The sequence below is a fragment of the Salarias fasciatus genome, chromosome 8 (genome assembly GCF_902148845.1).
Source record: "Salarias fasciatus chromosome 8, fSalaFa1.1, whole genome shotgun sequence".
Taxonomy (NCBI): domain Eukaryota; kingdom Metazoa; phylum Chordata; class Actinopteri; order Blenniiformes; family Blenniidae; genus Salarias; species Salarias fasciatus.
In genome coordinates, this window is record NC_043752.1 from 21,598,711 (window position 1) to 21,617,947 (window position 19,237).

Sequence of the window (19,237 nt, forward strand, 5' to 3'; positions counted from 1 at the left end):
TTGATGCAGCAATAAGCTGTTCACCAACAATCACAAGTGTTTCTGATTCCATGTAGGGCGTTCTCCTACCTCAGCGCTTCATTATTTTCACCTTCATTTTCATTGAAGGACATGTTGATGGTGCTGGATTATAAAGAGAAAAACCTTTTTCAAATTAAGGTTTTGATCGCTGTCTTCAAAACAAACTGTTTTTATTCATAATCTATTTGGTGTTCACGTTATGTTCCAACTGCAGCTGGGTGCGTAAAATCCAAGTTTCCAAGGATAATTTGGTTTTCGCAATGCAAAGTGTAACCAGGTCTTTACAGTTGTTCCAGTCTGACTGGATGACCAAACATGAGACCAAGAGCGCTTCTTAATCATGAGCAAATACAGTGTTAGTGACTCACATGAGGAGGACCACGGCGTTAGTAATCTAAGTACCAACTTATGTAGCATTCATGTCAGCATTATGGCAGATCCTAAACACACCTAAAGGTATGTTACATATAACCACAATGAGTGCTTAAAAAGCAACAGGAAGTCCCAGACAGAGCACGGAAACGTGCACAGGCGTACCTTGAGCAACTTCACTGCCAGAACAGATGGGAGCCACACTCCACAGAGTCTGCTGGAAGGCTGCGTCCACGTGGAGGCTGCCATTTCCGTAGGACAGATGCTGCAGAGACAACACACTGATGTCACACTGGAGCACGCGCACACACACACACACACACACACACACACACACACACACACACACACACACACACACACACACACTCAAGTCCACAGCGACTGTGGGTCATGGTCTGGTGGCTTCAGACGCGCTGTGTTCTCAGCAGTCATAATAAAATGAGCAGATCCAAACACGGCGCCATGAAAGAAGCTCAGTTTATCTTCAGTTAAAGCTGTGGTAATCCATTTTTTTTCTAGTGTTAAAGTAAATTTGACTTTACTGTCATACAGTGTGATGTGGCGTGAAGAAGGGGGCGTGGTTTACAGTTCAAATCCAGATAATTAGGTAGTGCAGTTTTAAAGCAACCAATCAAACAGATTATCAATCCAAGCCTGCTGCAAAGATTCAATCAAGCCTCTTCCCAGCCTGACTGCTCCTTTTCAAAACAGAAACAAGCGGAGAGCAGATTCATTTCATAAAACTACACATATGAATGACTGAACGTGTTGGTAAACTAAAGTTCGATGCACTGTAAAACCACACTTGCAGCCTAAATATGAATCCCCAGCATTATAACCTAAACTTGTCAGGACTGATGAGGACGCACACGCAGACTGAGGCACTTCAGATGTTCCAAAGCTTTTGTTTCTGAAGGTGGAGTCAAGGCCGAGGCTTCCAGCTGGGAGTCAGGAAAAACGACGTGAACTGCCCTGAGCCAGCGAGACAGCGTTTCATTAAAACCAGAAATACCGTCATGGTGTCTCGTAGCACAAGATCCCGTCACACCCCTATAAACACATAATAGGAAATAAGATACTTGTTTCCCGATCAAAAGGTCAAAAAGGAAATTCTTTCTTTGTGTTCATTGATTCCCTTTTACAATATGGGCTTAAATCTGTCTTGAAATGCAAAATAATACAATTTTGAACATGCAAAATGTGATCAATCACTAACCATGGAAATGCTGTGATTAATTACAACAACTAATCTTTTGACAGCTTGAATATATATTGCGTGGCATGTCTCCTGACCAATATTCAATTTACTGCTAAACGGATTTTTATCAAAACAACAGACATGATAGTGAAAAAAGTCTCCACCTATGGACTCCAATGTACAAAGACTGACTGATTTTAAATGACAGACAGCAGAAATCTGCTCCACTAAACTCTCCAACTGAATGAATGAATGAATGAATGAATGAATGAATGAATGAATGAATGAATGAATGAGGAAATGAAACTCTGTGCGGCTGAAAGTGGTTGGAGTCATAGAGAAACTTTAGGTTTTGAGGGAAAAACCTGCTCCGGACCAGGTTCAGTTCCAGAGAGTCTGTTACTGCAGAGCCTGACTGACAGGTTAAGTTACCTCTGTAACTAAGTAACTAACTAACTGTTAAACAGGTTAGTTACTCCTCCTTCTCTGGGTCCAGTTGCTCCCTTTGTGAAACTGAAATCTCAGACTTTCATGTTTCATGAAACGGATCCCAGGTTTGGGGTCCGTTGGGGTCCCCAGGTCCACATGGATCTGCTGACCGGCACTGAACCCGAGAGAGTTCCTCCAGAACTTCTCTGATTGCTTCATCGTGTGTGTGTGTGTGTGTGTGTGTGTGTGTGTGTGTGTGTGTGTGTGTGTGTGTGTGTGTGTGTGTGTAAGCAAAATTACTCAAAAGGACAAAAAAAACCCCCAAAAGAACATGGTGGAAACCAGGAGAACAGATGTTTCCTCACCAGGTATCTCTCTGAAGAGACGCTGACCAGGATCAGATCATCTCCCACTCTGACCTTCTCTCCCTCAGAACGCTGCTTGGAAGCTGGATGAATGGTCCACCAGCATGCCTCGCCTACAGGTGCACGCACGCACACACGCACACGCACACGCACACACACACGCTCACGCACACACACACACACACACACACACACACACACACACACACACACACACACACAGAATGAAGAAGAACAGAAGCAGCAGTATTCAGACCTGTCTTCTGAGGAAAATCAGACATTTTAAAAAAACAATATGAAAAGACAGACAGACAGACAGGAAGGCACAGGGACGAACTCAATTGCCACCTGGGCGACACCGAGACAGGACAGGTTAGAGGCGTTGACCTCCACAGTAGCCTGGAGCTCAGGGACCACCAGGACCAGAGCCGACGTGAAGAGTTTCTGGAAGACTACCCTGACTTGTGGAGACCAGGAGAAGCACCCTGAGACCAGGCGAGAGAGGGTGGAGGGGTGCAACGGTGAATTCACAAGAAAAAGGTGACAGTTGTCAAAACGAAGGAAGCACTGCCGTTCCTTTACGCTGGTTGAAGAGGCCGACTCCTTCACAGCACTGACCTTCTTGGAGTCCATCTCCACCCAACCCTCGCCTACAGCGTAGCCCGAGATGAAGACCAGCAGCATGAAACAACATGACGCACTTCTCGGCTTTGATGAAGAGCTGTTGGTCAAGAAGCCTGCTCAGAACTTACCGGTTATGGTGTAGGTGTGAGGTGAGTTCGGGGAGAAGATCAGGCTCAAGGCAATAATAGTTTTGAATTTTTCATTAGATTTTATTTTGTTTAGACTTCATGTTTTTTAGTTTGGTTTAAATAAGTTTATGTATGGTTGCTGGTTGATTTAGTTTAGTTTTTCCATGCTGCTTGGTTCTTGTTTTTAATTAGTTTTTGTTGTTTTGTAATGTGGATGATTGTTCAAGGATAATACTTTAAAAATGACATGAGAAAGTACAGAGTAATTTAAAGTCAACAACACTGATTTCAAGACATCAAGGTATGATGTTGCCTGTCTGGGAGCTACATTGTGTTTGAGGAAAGAGGGGAGCCGTTCTCCCTCACCACTCCAAAGAAAGCTACTTTGGTCGCCTTATTACAAATTTTAAAATTGACTTTGATATTCGTATGGCTTTTACCTTCCAGAAATGAGTCACATATTTCACCACTTCCACAACAAGGCACTTGCATTTGACACTCAGTCACTCAAAGTAATCCCGAATAGGACACTGGTGCTTTCAACGGACTCTCACTGCCATGGTGCAGCTGTACACACTCGCCTTTCTGCAGTCGTAGGGACGGAAACAGACACAGACACACACAGACACATCATGTGATATGCTGTAATCTGCTGTTATTTCACAAAAATCAAAACTAAAGAATTTCCTTTACAAGTAAGCTTACTTTTAGTCAGTTTTCTAAGGGCTCGATTTAAATTTCAGTTAGTTATCACTATTTTGAAAACGAAGTTTAGTTTGTATTTTTATTTCAGTTAACGAAAAAGGATTTTTTTCTACTTTTTTGCTTTAATTATCATTAATGCTTATAACCTTTGTCAGGATGTCATCTACGTATACAAAGACATTGATGTTAAGCATGTCATGTCACCTCCTTCACTAGGTTTTGAAAGACAACAGGTGAATGAGGCATGACCAGATATACTGTACGTACTGTACAGATATACTGTCATAGTGGCCCATGGTGTTATTGAACGTAGCATTCCACTCATACCTCAGGTCATAGGCGTTCCAGACATCCAGTTTAGTGAAAGCCTTGGCACCCTGTAGGATTCAAATGCTGATGAATTGAGTGAAAGAGGGTAATTGTTTTTTACCGTAATCTCGTTCAGTCCTCAGCAGTCGATGCAGGTACAGAGCACCTTGTCCTTCTGCACAGAGAAGAACCCCGCCCCTAGAGGCAAAAAGGATGGTCAAGTGGTTCGAGCGGCCAGTGACTAGCTGATATAGTCGTAAGTGGCCTGGTTTTCTGGGGGAGACCGGGGTTAAAGTCTTCCCCCCAATAGGGGGAGGCCCCAAAGACACGGTAAAGTGGTGTAGTCATAAGCATGCCACGGCCCAGAATGACGGCTTTAGCAGCTGAGGTGGCAATGAGGAAGCTTTGCAACTCCGCATGTCCATCTGGAAATGTGAGCTCAAATTGGTGAGTCACCTGGGAGGAGCTGTCCACTGAGGACCATGGCCCGGTGGAATCTTTCAAGGTTGATGAGTTCCAGGTTGAGACGAGAAGCATGGCCCTGGAGTCTATCAGTACTGCCTGTCTGAGAGACATAGAAGAGGACGACACCGTGACAGAGGGCATGGGCCGAGAGGAGAGGGGGAGTCTGGTGTTCCTCGTCCATAGGATCTCCTGACCTCAGGGAGCAGATGGGCATAATGGTCCAGCTGGTCGCGCTGCAGACAGAGTAATTCCCACAGTTTCCCTTTCCCATTGTTGTGAGGTTAGTCGGGTGCGTCTCAGTAGCATGAGCTCCTGTGCCACTGGTGAAGCTGATGCGGTGGACTCTGAGGGGTGTTTCCTGGGTTTTCGCCATGGAATGGTGAAACCCAGTATGGAATTCTATAGCATAGCTGAGCACTCACCTGGTCCTTCAATGTAGGTTCACCAGCCTCCTAAGAAAGTTTGGAAAACCTGAGTGAGAGCCTTGGAAGATGTCCAGAATGGTCTCTTTCAAATGACCGAACAGTGAGGCCACTTCGCCAAGTCTCAGCCTTCAGCTGGGCTGATCAGGTGGGAGATCACACAGGCGTGTTCAGTCTGGATTATTCCGCTTGAAGCCGAAGTGAAGCTCACATTGTGTAAAAAATGCACAGAAGTCCCCTGGTGGTGGGCTGTGGAGCGAGCTGAGGGGCTCACTTAAAAGAACCAGAGGTGACGGCATCTCCGGAGGTGAGTAGCAGTGAGGGAAATGGCTGCCTGTCCCTGTAACCGGTTGACTTGACTCCCCATGGCGTTGAGGGGGGTGTGGTGATGTTCCACCATACCCTGCATCTCTTGCAGCGGAGTAGACAGTCTAACTTCATGGTCAGCAAGTCAATGACCCTGGATTGCTAGTGCAGTGCGAAAAGGATCCAAGTCTGCTGGGCCCACTTCTGGCCAGACTGTATTGTCAATGACCCAAAAGAAGATGGAGGCACATTTTCATTTCATTTGACATTTTCAAAGCAGGGAAGAAACAAGGAAATGTTTTATCTGGCATCAGATAGACAGGGATGAACAGAGGGAGGAGGGACCAAGGCAGGGATAGCATAATCAGAAACATCTGGGAAAGCTGACAGACAGACAACAGGTGGGGCTGAAGACACAGGGAAGTCAAGGGGTAACAGAAGGAGGAGACAGGGTCTTGACAGTGTACCTGTGGTGTCCTCTTGCAGTCCCACGTCAAAGGCCAATTTGTCAGTAGATGATCGAGAGGTGGAGAGGCAGCACAGGTACTGCAGAAAGAAAGAAAACAGCACAACTTACGCTCAGTATAGCACATTATCTGGGAAAGTCTTTTAACCTTCACGATGGGCTCATACTACAAATCTGAGACAATAGAAACATTTTACTTTCAGTGTTTACTGACCATTCCACTGTAGGAGTGTCGCAGTAACACAGCGTGTCCATACAGGAGTGTGCGATGGCCTCCGCCCTGAGCTGCCTGAGAGACCGTCCATGGGATGGAGGTAGAGGAAGCAGAGAAGACATCGTCAACATTTCATGATTGTTTATCTTTCACCTGGAATGGTCAAAAACTGCAAGTGTGAAGTAGCCTGGAGGCTGCGGTTGAAATTAATTATTTTAAGGCATACTCAGATGGATCCCATGAATAAGCAGCAGTGATTGCTTAATTATTTAAAGGTGCTGTAGGCAGAATTTTGCTAGTCAATGCTAATTTTTCTGTGTTTTCTTTGGATTAAATGTTAGAGTATCCATTGATAATCCTTTAGGAGTGTAGCATAATTGCACCGCGAGGGCGCAGCGTTTCCATCTGTCTCTGTTCTGAGCTGAAAAGGAATCTCGACAGCTCCAGGTATCTTTGACCAATCAGAGGAGCCCCTGAGGCTCTAACCGTGATTGGTCGAGGGACGTTCGTCGCACCTTCTTGTGGGAGGGGCTTAACTTGCATGAGCCCGTGATGTCAGAGAAAACATGACAGGATTGGCTGTGCTGGGTTTGAAATCGCCATCTTAGATGGGTCAAATCGCCATCTTGCTTAGGTAAACCTAAGCAAGATGGCGGAGATGCGGAATCCTGCCTACAGCACCTTTAATCAATAAGTAATCCATGCGTTCATATGCATATAATCAAGTCACTTAGGCAGTGGTCCTCCAAGTACAAGCCATTTATGTTCCTCTTCCATAAATCATCCACCATAAATGTGCTGCAGCTCAGAGAAACAGAAAAGGTGGGCTGTGGCAGCGCAACAAGTCGTTCATGAAAAAACAGAGAAAATAAATAGTATTTCACCATGTCTGTTTCATAAGAATTGGATTCTGCGCAGCCTGAGCGTCTGACGTCACTCCGGTGAGTGTTTTCCGTGTTGGTGAAGCTTGCTGAAGCCTGCGAGCGACTGAAGTGCTTGCTGTCTCTCTCTTGCTATTACTGTTAATTCACGAAGCAATCAAAAATCGGGGTTATTTACGCCCCCGGGGTTACTTCGCCCCCGATTGACCAAGCGATCTCTCGTGAATTACATTTCTTCTCCGCCGTTAGCGCCACCGGCGTGCTAACTAGCTTAGCGTGCTAACTAGCTTGGTCCGCCGGGACCGCTATGGCGTCCTCCCCTCTGTCTTCTTTTCTTTCCTGCTCAGTGTGCCGTATGTTGAGTCAGAACCCTGCCTCCCTTGACGATAGGGGTATTTGTGTAAAGTGCAGTGTATTGACAGCGCTGGAGGCCAGGGTAACCGAGTTAGAGGAGCAGCTGCGCAGATGTGAGGGGCAGGGCAGTGCTAGCTATAGCGAGGTAGCGGCAGGGCTCGCAGCCCGTTCCCGCAGTGAGAGGAGTGTTAGCAAGCCTAGCCCCGCAGCGTGTCCCGAGCAGCCGGGACAAGACCAGGACCGGTTTGTGACAGTCCGGAGGAAGGCTAGTGCTAAGCACCGCCACGTAGCACTCCAAGAACCGCTTCACGTCTGCAATAGGTTCTCTCCCCTCAGCGACGACACGCCGGCTGAACTGGACACGCTGGTGATTGGCAGCTCTATAGTTAGAGACGTGAAGCTGCCAGCGGTGAAGGTTAGGTGTTACCCGGGGGCCAGAGTGGGGGACATCGAGGGGAACCTTAGGCTTTTAAAACAGGAAGGTAGGAGATTCCGTCGAGTCGTGATTCACGCAGGCGGTAATGATGCCCGGCGGAGACAATCAGAGGTGCTCAAATTACAAGTAGCCTCGGTGTGTGAATTGGCTAAGTCGATGTCTGATGCCGTAATATTCTCTGGTCCCCTGCCCAATTTGGTCAATGATGAAATGTATAGCCGACTTTCATCATTCAATCGCTGGTTGTCTAGATGGAGTGAGGAAAACGGAGTTATTTTTCTAAACAACTGGCGCACCTTCTGGGGAAAGCCTGGGCTCATCCGCAGGGACGGCATCCACCCAACTTTGGATGGTGCAGCCCTTTTAGCTCACAATATGGCTGATCGGCTTCGAACTCTAAATTGACAATCCAGCTATGAGCCCCGGGTGCAGAGCAGTCGTGTAGAACACTCCTCTGTTGATCTTGTTGATCTCGTCACTAATCCTGCTCCCGGATTTTTACAAGTCAAGCATGGAGGTTTACCTAGGCTAACAGAGACTGAGTCTGTCCAAAGTGCTCAAAGCATTAAAAAAAAGTCAATGGGTAAAAAGCTTAACATCTGTACAAGACAAAATAACTTTTCCAGTAGGAAATACATAAAATGTGGTCTACTAAACATTAGAGCAATCTCCACTAAATCTCTGTTAGTTAATGACCTTATCGGTGACAATAACATTGATCTCCTTGCTCTAACAGAAACTTGGCTCCAGCAAGATGATTATGTGAGGCTCAATGAATGTACCCCTCCAACCTATGTTAATTTCCAAACAGCTAGATCAACAGGTCGAGGTGGAGGTGTGGCAGTGATTTCCCACTCCAGTCTTCTTCTTAAACCCAAAACTAATGTTAAATTCAACTCTTTTGAAAGCTTAATACTAACGCTTACTTGTCCAAATTGGAAGAATCAAAAAGCTGTGCTATTAATTATTGTGTATCGACCTCCTGGTCCTTACTCTGACTTTTTAACTGAGTTCTCAGAGTTGTTAAGCAATATAGTATTGACTCATAACAAGATCCTTATAATAGGTGACTTTAACATCCATGTGGATGATTCTGGTGACAGTTTGAGTAATGCGTTTATTGCAGTATTAGATAGTATCGGTTTCACTCAAAATGTTGATGAATCCACTCATAGTCACAAGCACACCCTGGATCTGGTCTTAACATATGGGATAGAAGTCAGTGATCTAAATGTTCTCCCTCAGAACCCCATACTCTCAGACCATTTTTTAATTACTTTTCAGGTTTTGATTGAAGACTACTGTGCTCAAAAAGATAAAATTCAGCTGATACGGACATTATCTGAAAAATCTGTGGCTCGGTACAAAGAATTGATCCAGCCTGCATTTGCTGCATTATCTTGTGAACTCACAGAAATGAGCTTATTGACCAGTGGTGATAATAGTGATCAGTTTGTTGACAGTGCTATGCACTCACTAAAATCTGCCCTTGACGTAGTGGCCCCGTTGCAGCTGAAAACCAATCGACCCAGGCGCGTTGCTCCATGGTTTAATTCTGAACCCGTGTTCTCAAACAAAAAACTCGGCAATTAGAAAGACTGTGGCGTAAATCTAAATCAGAACAATCTCTGAAGGCCTGGAAATGTAGCTTGCTAAGCTATAAACAAATTCTTTTTAAAGCCAAGACATTATATTACTCTCGTTTAATAGAAATAAACAAAATAACCCTCGGTTTCTATTCAACACTGTAGCCAGACTGACAACCAGTCATACTGTAGTGGAACCAGTAATCCCAGAATCTTTAAACTGCCATGACTTTCTTAAATTCTTTAATGATAAAATCATAACCATTAGAGGTAAAATCAGTGAAGCGCTTTCCTCAGATCAAGCTCAGGGAATCCAGCCACTGCCTCCACCTGAAATACCTGAAATACTAGATAGTTTCTCATTAGTAAATGGGGCTGAGATTACTTCAATTGTAATGTCTTCTAAAACCTCAACCTGTCTCCTAGATCCAATTCCAACTAAGCTTTTCAAAGATATCCTTCCAGTTATCTTAAATACGATCATAACTATAATAAATACCTCTCTAGAAAATGGCTATGTGCCACAGTCATTTAAATTCGCAGTAATCAAACCACTGCTGAAAAAACCTAATCTCGATCCTGATATTCTAGCTAACTACAGACCGATATCAAATCTGCCTTTTATTTCAAAAGTCCTGGAAAAAGTTGTGGTTAAACAGCTTTACCGCCACCTACAGGACAATAGTTTATTTGAGAAATTTCAGTCAGGATATAGAGCTTATCACAGCACTGAGACTGCGTTAGTTAAAGTCACTAATGACTTGCTATTGGCGGCTGACGCAGGTCTAGTCTCAATCCTGGTTCTCCTAGACCTCAGTGCAGCTTTTGATACAATCGACCACAATATTCTCCTGCAGAGGTTAGAATGTGAGGTTGGCATCAGAGGAAAAGCCCTCTGCTGGTTCAAATCCTATTTATCTAATAGGTACCAATTTGTTCACGTTAACCAACAGTCCTCACCGTGCTCCCAGGTCAGTTATGGGGTTCCTCAAGGGTCCGTGCTCGGGCCAATTTTATTTCTGTTATATATGCTTCCTTTAGGGAACATAATTAGAAGTCACGATATCAATTTTCATTGCTATGCAGATGACACACAACTGTATTTATCTATGAAACCTGATCAAACTAATCAAATAGACAGACTCAGTGACTGTATCAGAGAAATTAAAACCTGGATGACTACGAACTATCTCCGTCTGAATCCTGGCAAAACAGAGGTCATTATACTAGGCCCCCATAAACTGAGAGAGTGTCTATCCAAACAGATTATTACCTTAGATAACGTCAGTGTATCCTCCTCCTCTACTGTGAGGAACCTCGGGGTCTTATTTGATCAGGATATCTCATTTAAAGCACACATCAACCTGGCTTGTAAAACAGCATATTTCCACTTGCGCAACATAGCTAAAATAAGAAACATTCTACCTAGAAGCGATGCAGAAAAACTCATCCATGCATTTGTTTCTGCAAGATTGGACTACTGCAACTCCCTTCTCGCAGCCTGCCCAAAAAGTGTATTAAAAAACTTTCAGTTGGTTCAAAATGCAGCCGCCAGATTATTAACTGGAACTAGAAGACGTGAACACATTACTCCCGTTCTAAAATCTCTTCACTGGCTTCCAGTCGAGTTTAGAGTTAGATTTAAAATCCTTCTCCTCACTTACAAAATCCTAAATGGGATGGCTCCAACCTATCTCCAAGATGCTTTAACGCCTTATCAACCAATCAGAGCACTTCGCTCTCAAAATGCAGGGTTACTGGTGACTCCTAGAGTCTCTAAATGGACACTAGGTGGAAGAGCCTTTAGCTATCAGGCACCATTTTTATGGAACCAGCTTCCAAGTGGTGTCAAAGAGGCAGACACAGTCTCCACATTTAAGGTTAGGCTCAAGACGTTTCTCTTCGATGCAGCCTATGATCAGGTCAGCTAGGGATTCTAAACTAAACTAAACTAAACTAAACTAAACTAAACTAAACTAAACCAAACTAAACTAAACTAAACTAAACTAAACTAAACTAAACTAAAACAAACCAAACTAAAGTAAACCAAACCAAACTACAGTAAACCAAACTACAGTAAACCAAACTAAACTAAACTAAACTAAACTAAACTAAACTAAACTAAACTAAACTAAATTAAATTAAACTAAACCAAACCAAATTACACTAAACAAAATTAAACTAAACCAAACTAATTTAAACTAAACTAAACTATACTAACTAAATACTAGTTTAAACAGTTAAGTATCCACAAAGCTGCCCCAGGAGCTAGAATGCTGTGGGAAGTACGGTGCACTGAGCCCTGTCCTCTAATGTCTGAATGTTATTCCCTTTAGTCCGTTCATTGCTTTTCACCTGCTGTCCCCCCCTTCGAGGGGGAGTCTTCTCCAGTTTCAGTTGCTGACTCCACTATTACGAAGGCCTATGAACAAGCTCCGTCCGGACCGGGAGGACACCCCTGTCGGTCCTGCCCGTGGACTGGCTTCGGTTCTACTGCTGGGATCCGTGGTTCTTGTGCTGGACCGTCCAACGAACTGTCCTCAACATTGTCCTAGGCTTTACTTCTTATTGTCTCATGCTAGCTGTTGCCAAAGCTGTCCGTCCCTGGGAGAGGGATCCCTCCATACTGTGGTTCTCCCCAAGATTTCTTCTTTTCCCACTGGGTTTTTGGAGTTTTTTCTTGCCGGATGTGAGGGTCTAAGGCGGTGGTTGCTTCGTTCTGTCTCGTTACTGTAAATATTGACATATTACCATTATGCTTATTCACTGTTTTTACTTTTACCGACAAATGTAACATCTTGAAGCCCTCTGAGGCAACTGTTGTTGTGATACTGGGCTATACAAAAATAAATTGATTGATTGATTGATTGATAATACGAGGGGGTACCCAAAAATTCCCGGAATTTGATTGTAACTTTTTATTTCTGACATTTCAAAATAAAACACCACCGTCGCCTTCAAAATAATCTCCATCCGCATTAATGCAGCGCTCCAGCCGTGTCTCCCACTTCACCAATGCGTCGTCAGACTCGTGCGTAATTGTGCCATTTTTTGCCGGCTGTGATTTTTCTGTCACCTCCTCCACATCTGCAAACCGCTGTCCCTTCAGCTCTTTATTCAACCTGGGGAACAAGAAAAAGTCACTGGAGGCTTCATCTGGAGAATCAGGCGATGGGAGAGGAGATTCATCTCATTCTTCTCCAGAAACTGCGTGAGGCGCAGCGCCGTGTCCGCTGGCGCTCTGTGGTGGTGGATCAACCGGCTCCACTCCGCCACGACGCTCTGCTTCCTCCTCACATCCTCACGGAGCGTCTGAGGACTTCCTGTAGTAGTCCTGGTTTACAGTCTGACCTGGAGGGACAGACTCGCTGTGGACGAGACCCTGGACAGCCAAGAAGCAGCTCAGCATTGTTTTCACGCTGAGCGGACCTGACGCGCCGACATCTGGCCCTTCTCAGACCCCCGGACCACTCATGGACCTGAGTCTTCCCCAGAGCAGCATCCTTGTAGGCTTGCTGCAACAAGCTGAGTGTTTCTGCTGCTGTTTTTCCAGCAAAAAGCAGAATTTAATGTTTACGTGCTGCTCTGGCTTCACAGTCAATGTCGCCATTTTGGAAAAAATCGCAGACCTCCTCTGCACTCTGTTGCTATAAATAGCGCCTGACAGGCGTCAGTGTCACTCTGGGAGCTCAGCTTTCTCACAGATGTGCATGAGGCTTACCTGCAGCACATCTGACAGCCAGAAGTCGGAACTCATTATTATTATTGTTTTCTGACCAAATTCCGGGAATTTTTGGGTACCCCCTCGTACAACTATATTTTGACTAGAATGTATCGTGAAATGCAACTTTTAGAAATGACACATCTGAAAAGGAAATATCACTCATGCTCACGACAAAAAGGAGGCAATGGACCTGCAGATCCAACAATTCTATATCACCAAAATATAACACAACAATATTTTGACCAGAATGGACAGGTCCAGCTGTGATCATGTCTTGGTGTAATGTCTGTAAATTCCAGTAAAACACAGATCTCTTGTCCTGTTTAAATGTACTGAAAGAAACACAGAGGTCAGGGGGAATTCACACATTATCAGAGGTCCACAGGTCAGTCCAGTCCTGTGCGAATAGGGCCTCTGACAGTTACTGTGACCACTGCTGTTAGCTGAGCAGCAGTATGATAGTACTTGTGTATTTGTGGACAAAAAGCATGTCAGATCACTTTTTGAGTTGTTTAGACCAAACAGATTAATCAGTCACAGGAATGTTGTCACAGAAGGGTGAACTCAGAAGCAGACTGAAGCCGACCTAAAGTCAGAGCAGCCATTAAATCTCTGAATGTTGGCAAGTCGCCATGCCCAGGCGGCTTTTCACAATATTGTGATCCTAGTTCTGATCATCTGGAATCAATTTTGAACAAAAAATACAATTAAACTTTTTCAAAACACAAACTTCCCAGAACTTTTTCAGAAGCCACCATCTCTTTAATTTTGCTGACTATTTTTGATTTATTTTTTTATAGACTTATTTAGCTTATTACTTATTAGCATGAAAGAATCATTCAAAGCCAGCTAGTTTGCCGGTGGCTAACAGCTAAGCTAACAGCTAAGCTAACAGCTAAGCTAACAGCTAAGCTAACAGCTGACTGAGACACCGGTGGTGTCTATCAGCAGGATACTTTTAGGAGGTGTCCCTGAAAGCAGGAGTTGCACAGCGCAGGTTGTTCTCTGAATCAGAGGGTTTCATGTGTTTCACAGGTAATGAAGGCGGTTTAGGAGGAGCTGATGCTGACAGGTTAATGAACAGAGTTACTGCCGCCAAGAAGCAGGTGCCTCACATTCTCAAAATCATCTGATGAGCCAGATGTTGTTGTTTGGGCCGCCAGTTGCCAAGTGTTGTTATAGAGCATCCTCCTCCCACAGACATGGGTTTGTGCGTCCACTCACCCCCTCAGCCTTGTCCTCTGTGTTGGCCAGCATCTCTTGGAGGGCTCGTACCGACAGCGACTGCTCCAGGACAAAAGTGCAGATGGACAGATCCGGAGGAACATTCTGGAACAACCAAGCAGATCATTTTATTTATTTATTTATTTTCAGAAAAACCTCTCCTTCAGGGATGTTTGATCGATCATAACTCTCAGCTTGCCTGGATTAAACCTGTTTCCCACAGTCAGAACCAGATGCAGAATTTTTGTTCAGATTTTAATTCTCTGGATATTTGGAACAAACTCCCTGTAGACATCTTTTTCATATATATTTGGTGTTTAATTTGACTTTATTGTGTTTTTTTGTCTTTTTTGTTTATTCATTTTTTACCTTCTTCTTTGTGTTTGCTGATAATCAACTGTAATCCAGGCCACATGTAAAATGAAACCAGTTTACATTTCTGGTGCGTCAATTTTTTTTTAATTTATAAATCCTTGGATGTCGGCTCTTCCTATCATTGTGAAGCAGAATTCACCAAGCGTTGGATTGTTCACCCACTAATAGGGAACGTGAGCTGGGAATAGATCGTCGTGAGACAGGTTAGTTTTACCCTACTGATGATGTGTTGTTGCAATAGTAATATAAAGGCAAAAATGTGATTTGTGCCCAGTTTATTGTTGTTCAATAAACTAAGCATACTAAGTCTATTGCACAACATCAAACTATGTGAGTATGAAAACAGACCGTGGATATGTTTGATGACTCCTTCAGCTTTGCTTTCAGGATATTTTCCACTCAGAAAGTCTTTCCATGTCTGAAACACCTGTGCTTGCTACCTTGGAGTTGGAGATGGACTCCAGGAAGCAGAGTCGGTTTCCAAAGCCTTCAGCAGCCAGACAGAGTTTCTGTTGCTCCTTGTAGACTGTAGCTGAGCACTGGAGGACCACCTCATCATCCTGCACACACAAAATCATACACAGGACACTCATTAATGATGATCACAGGACAAACAGTAGCTGACAGCTCATTTCTTGAAGCTAAAGTTAGTTTTATTCAAATGCAAGGATATTTTCAAATGAACACAGGGTGTGATTTATTGATTTATTGTACAGTTATAAGGAACCTCTAAAATTAGCATTTTACTCAGTTCATCAGTGCTTCATATGTGAGGTAAAATCAGAGGATTTAGTTCAGATTAAATCAGTTGCAGCACTTATTTTGTGTGTGTGTGTGTGTGTGTGTGTGTGTGTGTGTGTGTGTGTGTAACATCGCCCAGGTTAACAACTTTGCATCAGGTGTTGTGGAACCAGGGCACTGGCATGAAAAGATGAGTATGGATGAGGTAGGGCTGCACGATTATAGCCAAAAATGATAATCCAAATTATATTTGTCGATATTGTAATTATGATTATGAATCACAATGATTCATTATGTTAGGTGAAACAGTGAAAGATACCTTTTTATTACACTTTTTTTAAAACGAACAAGTCTTCAAATTGAAACTTCAGTCATAAACAGTAAACTAAAATTTACCTAAGGACAAAGGGAAAAAATACATTTGTATAGAGCATCTTCCTCCTCTAACATCAGATTATAGAGCATCTTCCTCCTCTAACATCAGATTATAGAGCATCTTCCTCCTCTAACATCCAGGTTATGGAGCATCTTCCTCCCTCTAACATCCAGATTGTAGAGCTTCTTCCTCCTCTAGTATCCAGATTATAGAGCATCTTCCTCCCTCTAACATCCAGATTATAGAGCTTCTTCCTCCTCTAGTATCCAGATTATAGAGCTTCTTCCTCCTCTAGTATCCAGATTATAGAGCATCTTCCTCCTCTAACATCAGATTATAGAGCATCTTCCTCCTCTAACATCAGATTATAGAACATCTTCCTCCTCTAACATCAGATTATAGAACATCTTCCTCCTCTAACATCCAGGTTATGGAGCATCTTCCTCCCTCTAACATCCAGATTGTAGAGCTTCTTCCTCCTCTAGTATCCAGATTGTAGAGCATCTTCCTCCCTCTAACATCCAGATTATAGAGCATCTTCCTCCTCTAGTATCCAGATTATAGAGCATCTTCCTCCTCTGACATTCAGATTATAGAGCATCTTCCTCCTCTAGTATCCAGATTATAGAGCATCTTCCTCCCTCTAACATCCAGATTATAGAGCTTCTTCCTCCTCTAGTATCCAGATTATAGAGCTTCTTCCTCCTCTAGTATCCAGATTATAGAGCATCTTCCTCCTCTAACATCAGATTATAGAGCATCTTCCTCCTCTAACATCAGATTATAGAACATCTTCCTCCTCTAACATCAGATTATAGAACATCTTCCTCCTCTAACATCCAGGTTATGGAGCATCTTCCTCCCTCTAACATCCAGATTGTAGAGCTTCTTCCTCCTCTAGTATCCAGATTGTAGAGCATCTTCCTCCCTCTAACATCCAGATTATAGAGCATCTTCCTCCTCTAGTATCCAGATTATAGAGCATCTTCCTCCTCTGACATTCAGATTATAGAGCATCTTCCTCCTCTAGTATCCAGATTATAGATCATCTTCCTCCCGCTAACATCAGATTATGGAGGACCTTCCTCCCCTAACATCAGATTATAGAACATCTTCCTCCTCTAACATCCAGGTTATGGAGCATCTTCCTCCCTCTAACATCAGATTATAGAGCATCTTCCTCACTCTAACATCCAGATTATAGAGCATCTTCCTCCTCTAGTATCCAGATTATAGAGCATCTTCCTCCTCTGACATCCAGATAATAGAGCATCTCCCTCCCTCTAACACCCCAGTATGTGACGCCCCAGGCAATGAATTGTTTCGCCTGCAGGACGGACCGGCCCCGCCTGCACCGTCAGGAACACGCTTTATTAGCGTCCCGATTGAGACCAAGTTGAAGAAACGAACAGCACCGCGAGGACCATTCTTTTTATGGACAGAGTCCCCTGCCACCTGCTTCAAAATGTACATGTAGTTCAAGACAGGTATCCTGATTTACTGTTTTAATAATGATTTCACTGCAAATCAACCAACATTTCAAAAAGTTACTGTTGAACTTGTGAACGATTGTTTCATTCAACAAAAGGTTACTGTTGTAAAGGATGAATACTGAAAATATTTGTACAATGTGAAATGTTTAAGGAGCAAAGTACAAATCCATGTACTGTTTATAATAAAAGGTTTATTAAGCTTATTGGTTCTTCTCAAGACGTTTTACCTGCTGAGTTGATGCTCACCTGCCAGTGGAAGCATGGAAGACCGCTCCGTCAGGACCATGATTTTGATAACAGTAAGATAGCTATAACATAGAACATGTAAGATATATATGTAATTTACAAACGTTATTTGAACAAAAAAAGATACAATTATAGGTTATTCCAACCAAAATATTGCTTGTATTGATTACTTGGTTTCTAAGACTGCCATTAGAAGAAATTATGGAAATCATATACCTGTGTTATTATCAGCTAAAATGTTAATGGAATTATATCTCTACATTTCAAACAAGGTAGCTTAAAAAGCTGAAAAGAGGTGCTCAACAAGGAAAACTCTGGAGACACATTTATATTTTATTTTTATACACATTTATAAACAAAACTGAATTACTGCCACGCCGACTCCTGCTGCAAAATCTGTGACCTTACATTCTGAGGGATGCAGAGAAAGACATAAACATAAATAAGTATAGCATGGACATATCCAATAAAGTGGACATATTTCGCCTTTTTACTAAGGCAAAATGTATTTTTAATTTTAAACATTTCATGTCAAAAAGTGAGTGCCACCTGACTAAATTGTTAGTATTCATTCATGGGTGATAACTTTTACATTTTTTATACCAGTAACCAGTATTTCATTAGAAATAGTTTGAAGACCTCACCTTCACGGACAACAGCTCTTTTAAAATGGCTGTCTAAATGGGCTTTGACTTTACTCAACGTTGTTGGCTGAAACAATGTGGAGCTGCAGAATGGACAGTATTCACAAGAGCTGCACCTGTTCAGCAGGCAGGGATGGCCCTTGTTGAATTGCTGTGTGGATCTTCAAAATAAGAGAAATGAACATTTTTAGATCCTTTTACAAGCACAACTACACATGAATTGGGCCTAATCCTAGAACCTGACAACATCAACACTGTACTTTACTGGATTTATTGTGTATGAAGCTATAACTTGACACGTACAATAAACGGTGAAGAATAATCCTACATCAACACTGAGTGCTAAAAATACAAAATGCCTCAACAGAATAACATAACGATTAACTATGAAGTAAATGTTAAGCGCAACAGGAGCACCACTAACATTTATGCAGCTAAATTAATATATCTGTTTTCTCTACTGTGATACAGTAAAAGACAAAAAAAAAATGCAAGCATAGATAAAAATGTCTTGAAATAAAGTATTTATACAGTATTATATATTATTCATAGTATTCATTTGCATCAAAGGTTACCACAGCATAATGTAATTGTCAGAGACCTTTGGGCATGTTTATATCATCTAATGAAGTGTTAATGAAGATGCTGGCGGGAGTTCATCGCCATCATTTGGAGCGAAAGCTACTAAAATATGGCTATGCTGTTAGACAAATCAGCAAACAAACAAAGTGTTGGTTGTACAAATGCTGTTATAACACTGGTAGTTAGACTGTAAGTTGAGCTCAAGCTAAGACTTGTTTCTTGCAGTTTAGGAAGTTAAAAGCTGTGCCACACGTCATAAACATCAAAGAATAAAAAGTTCTAAACAAACGTTTCTTTGTGTTGTCACGTTAAACTAGTAAAACAATCAACAGTATATGTACTCACATCTCATTCATCATGGAAATTAATGCTTCCACTGGCAGGTGAGCATCAACTGACCAGGTAAAATGTCTTGATAAGAACCAATAAGTATTTGGCTTAGTAAACCATTTATTATAAACAGTACATGAATTTGTACGTTGCTCCTTAAACATTTTAAATAGTGCAAATATTTTCAGTAATCATCCTTCACAACAGTAACTTTTTGA

General features: G+C 42.7%; 1 protein-coding gene across 1 annotated transcript in view; it reads right to left on the minus strand.

Annotated features, from left to right (window-relative positions):
• The window catches only part of LOC115392908 (ryanodine receptor 2-like), a 274,406-nt gene that overhangs the window by 186,823 nt on the left and 68,346 nt on the right, over positions 1–19,237 (minus strand). The window contains 6 exon segments of the mRNA XM_030097575.1: positions 559–658; positions 2,389–2,501; positions 5,815–5,893; positions 6,028–6,102; positions 14,233–14,337; positions 15,048–15,167. Of these exon segments, the coding sequence (XP_029953435.1) occupies positions 559–658; positions 2,389–2,501; positions 5,815–5,893; positions 6,028–6,102; positions 14,233–14,337; positions 15,048–15,167 (592 nt within the window).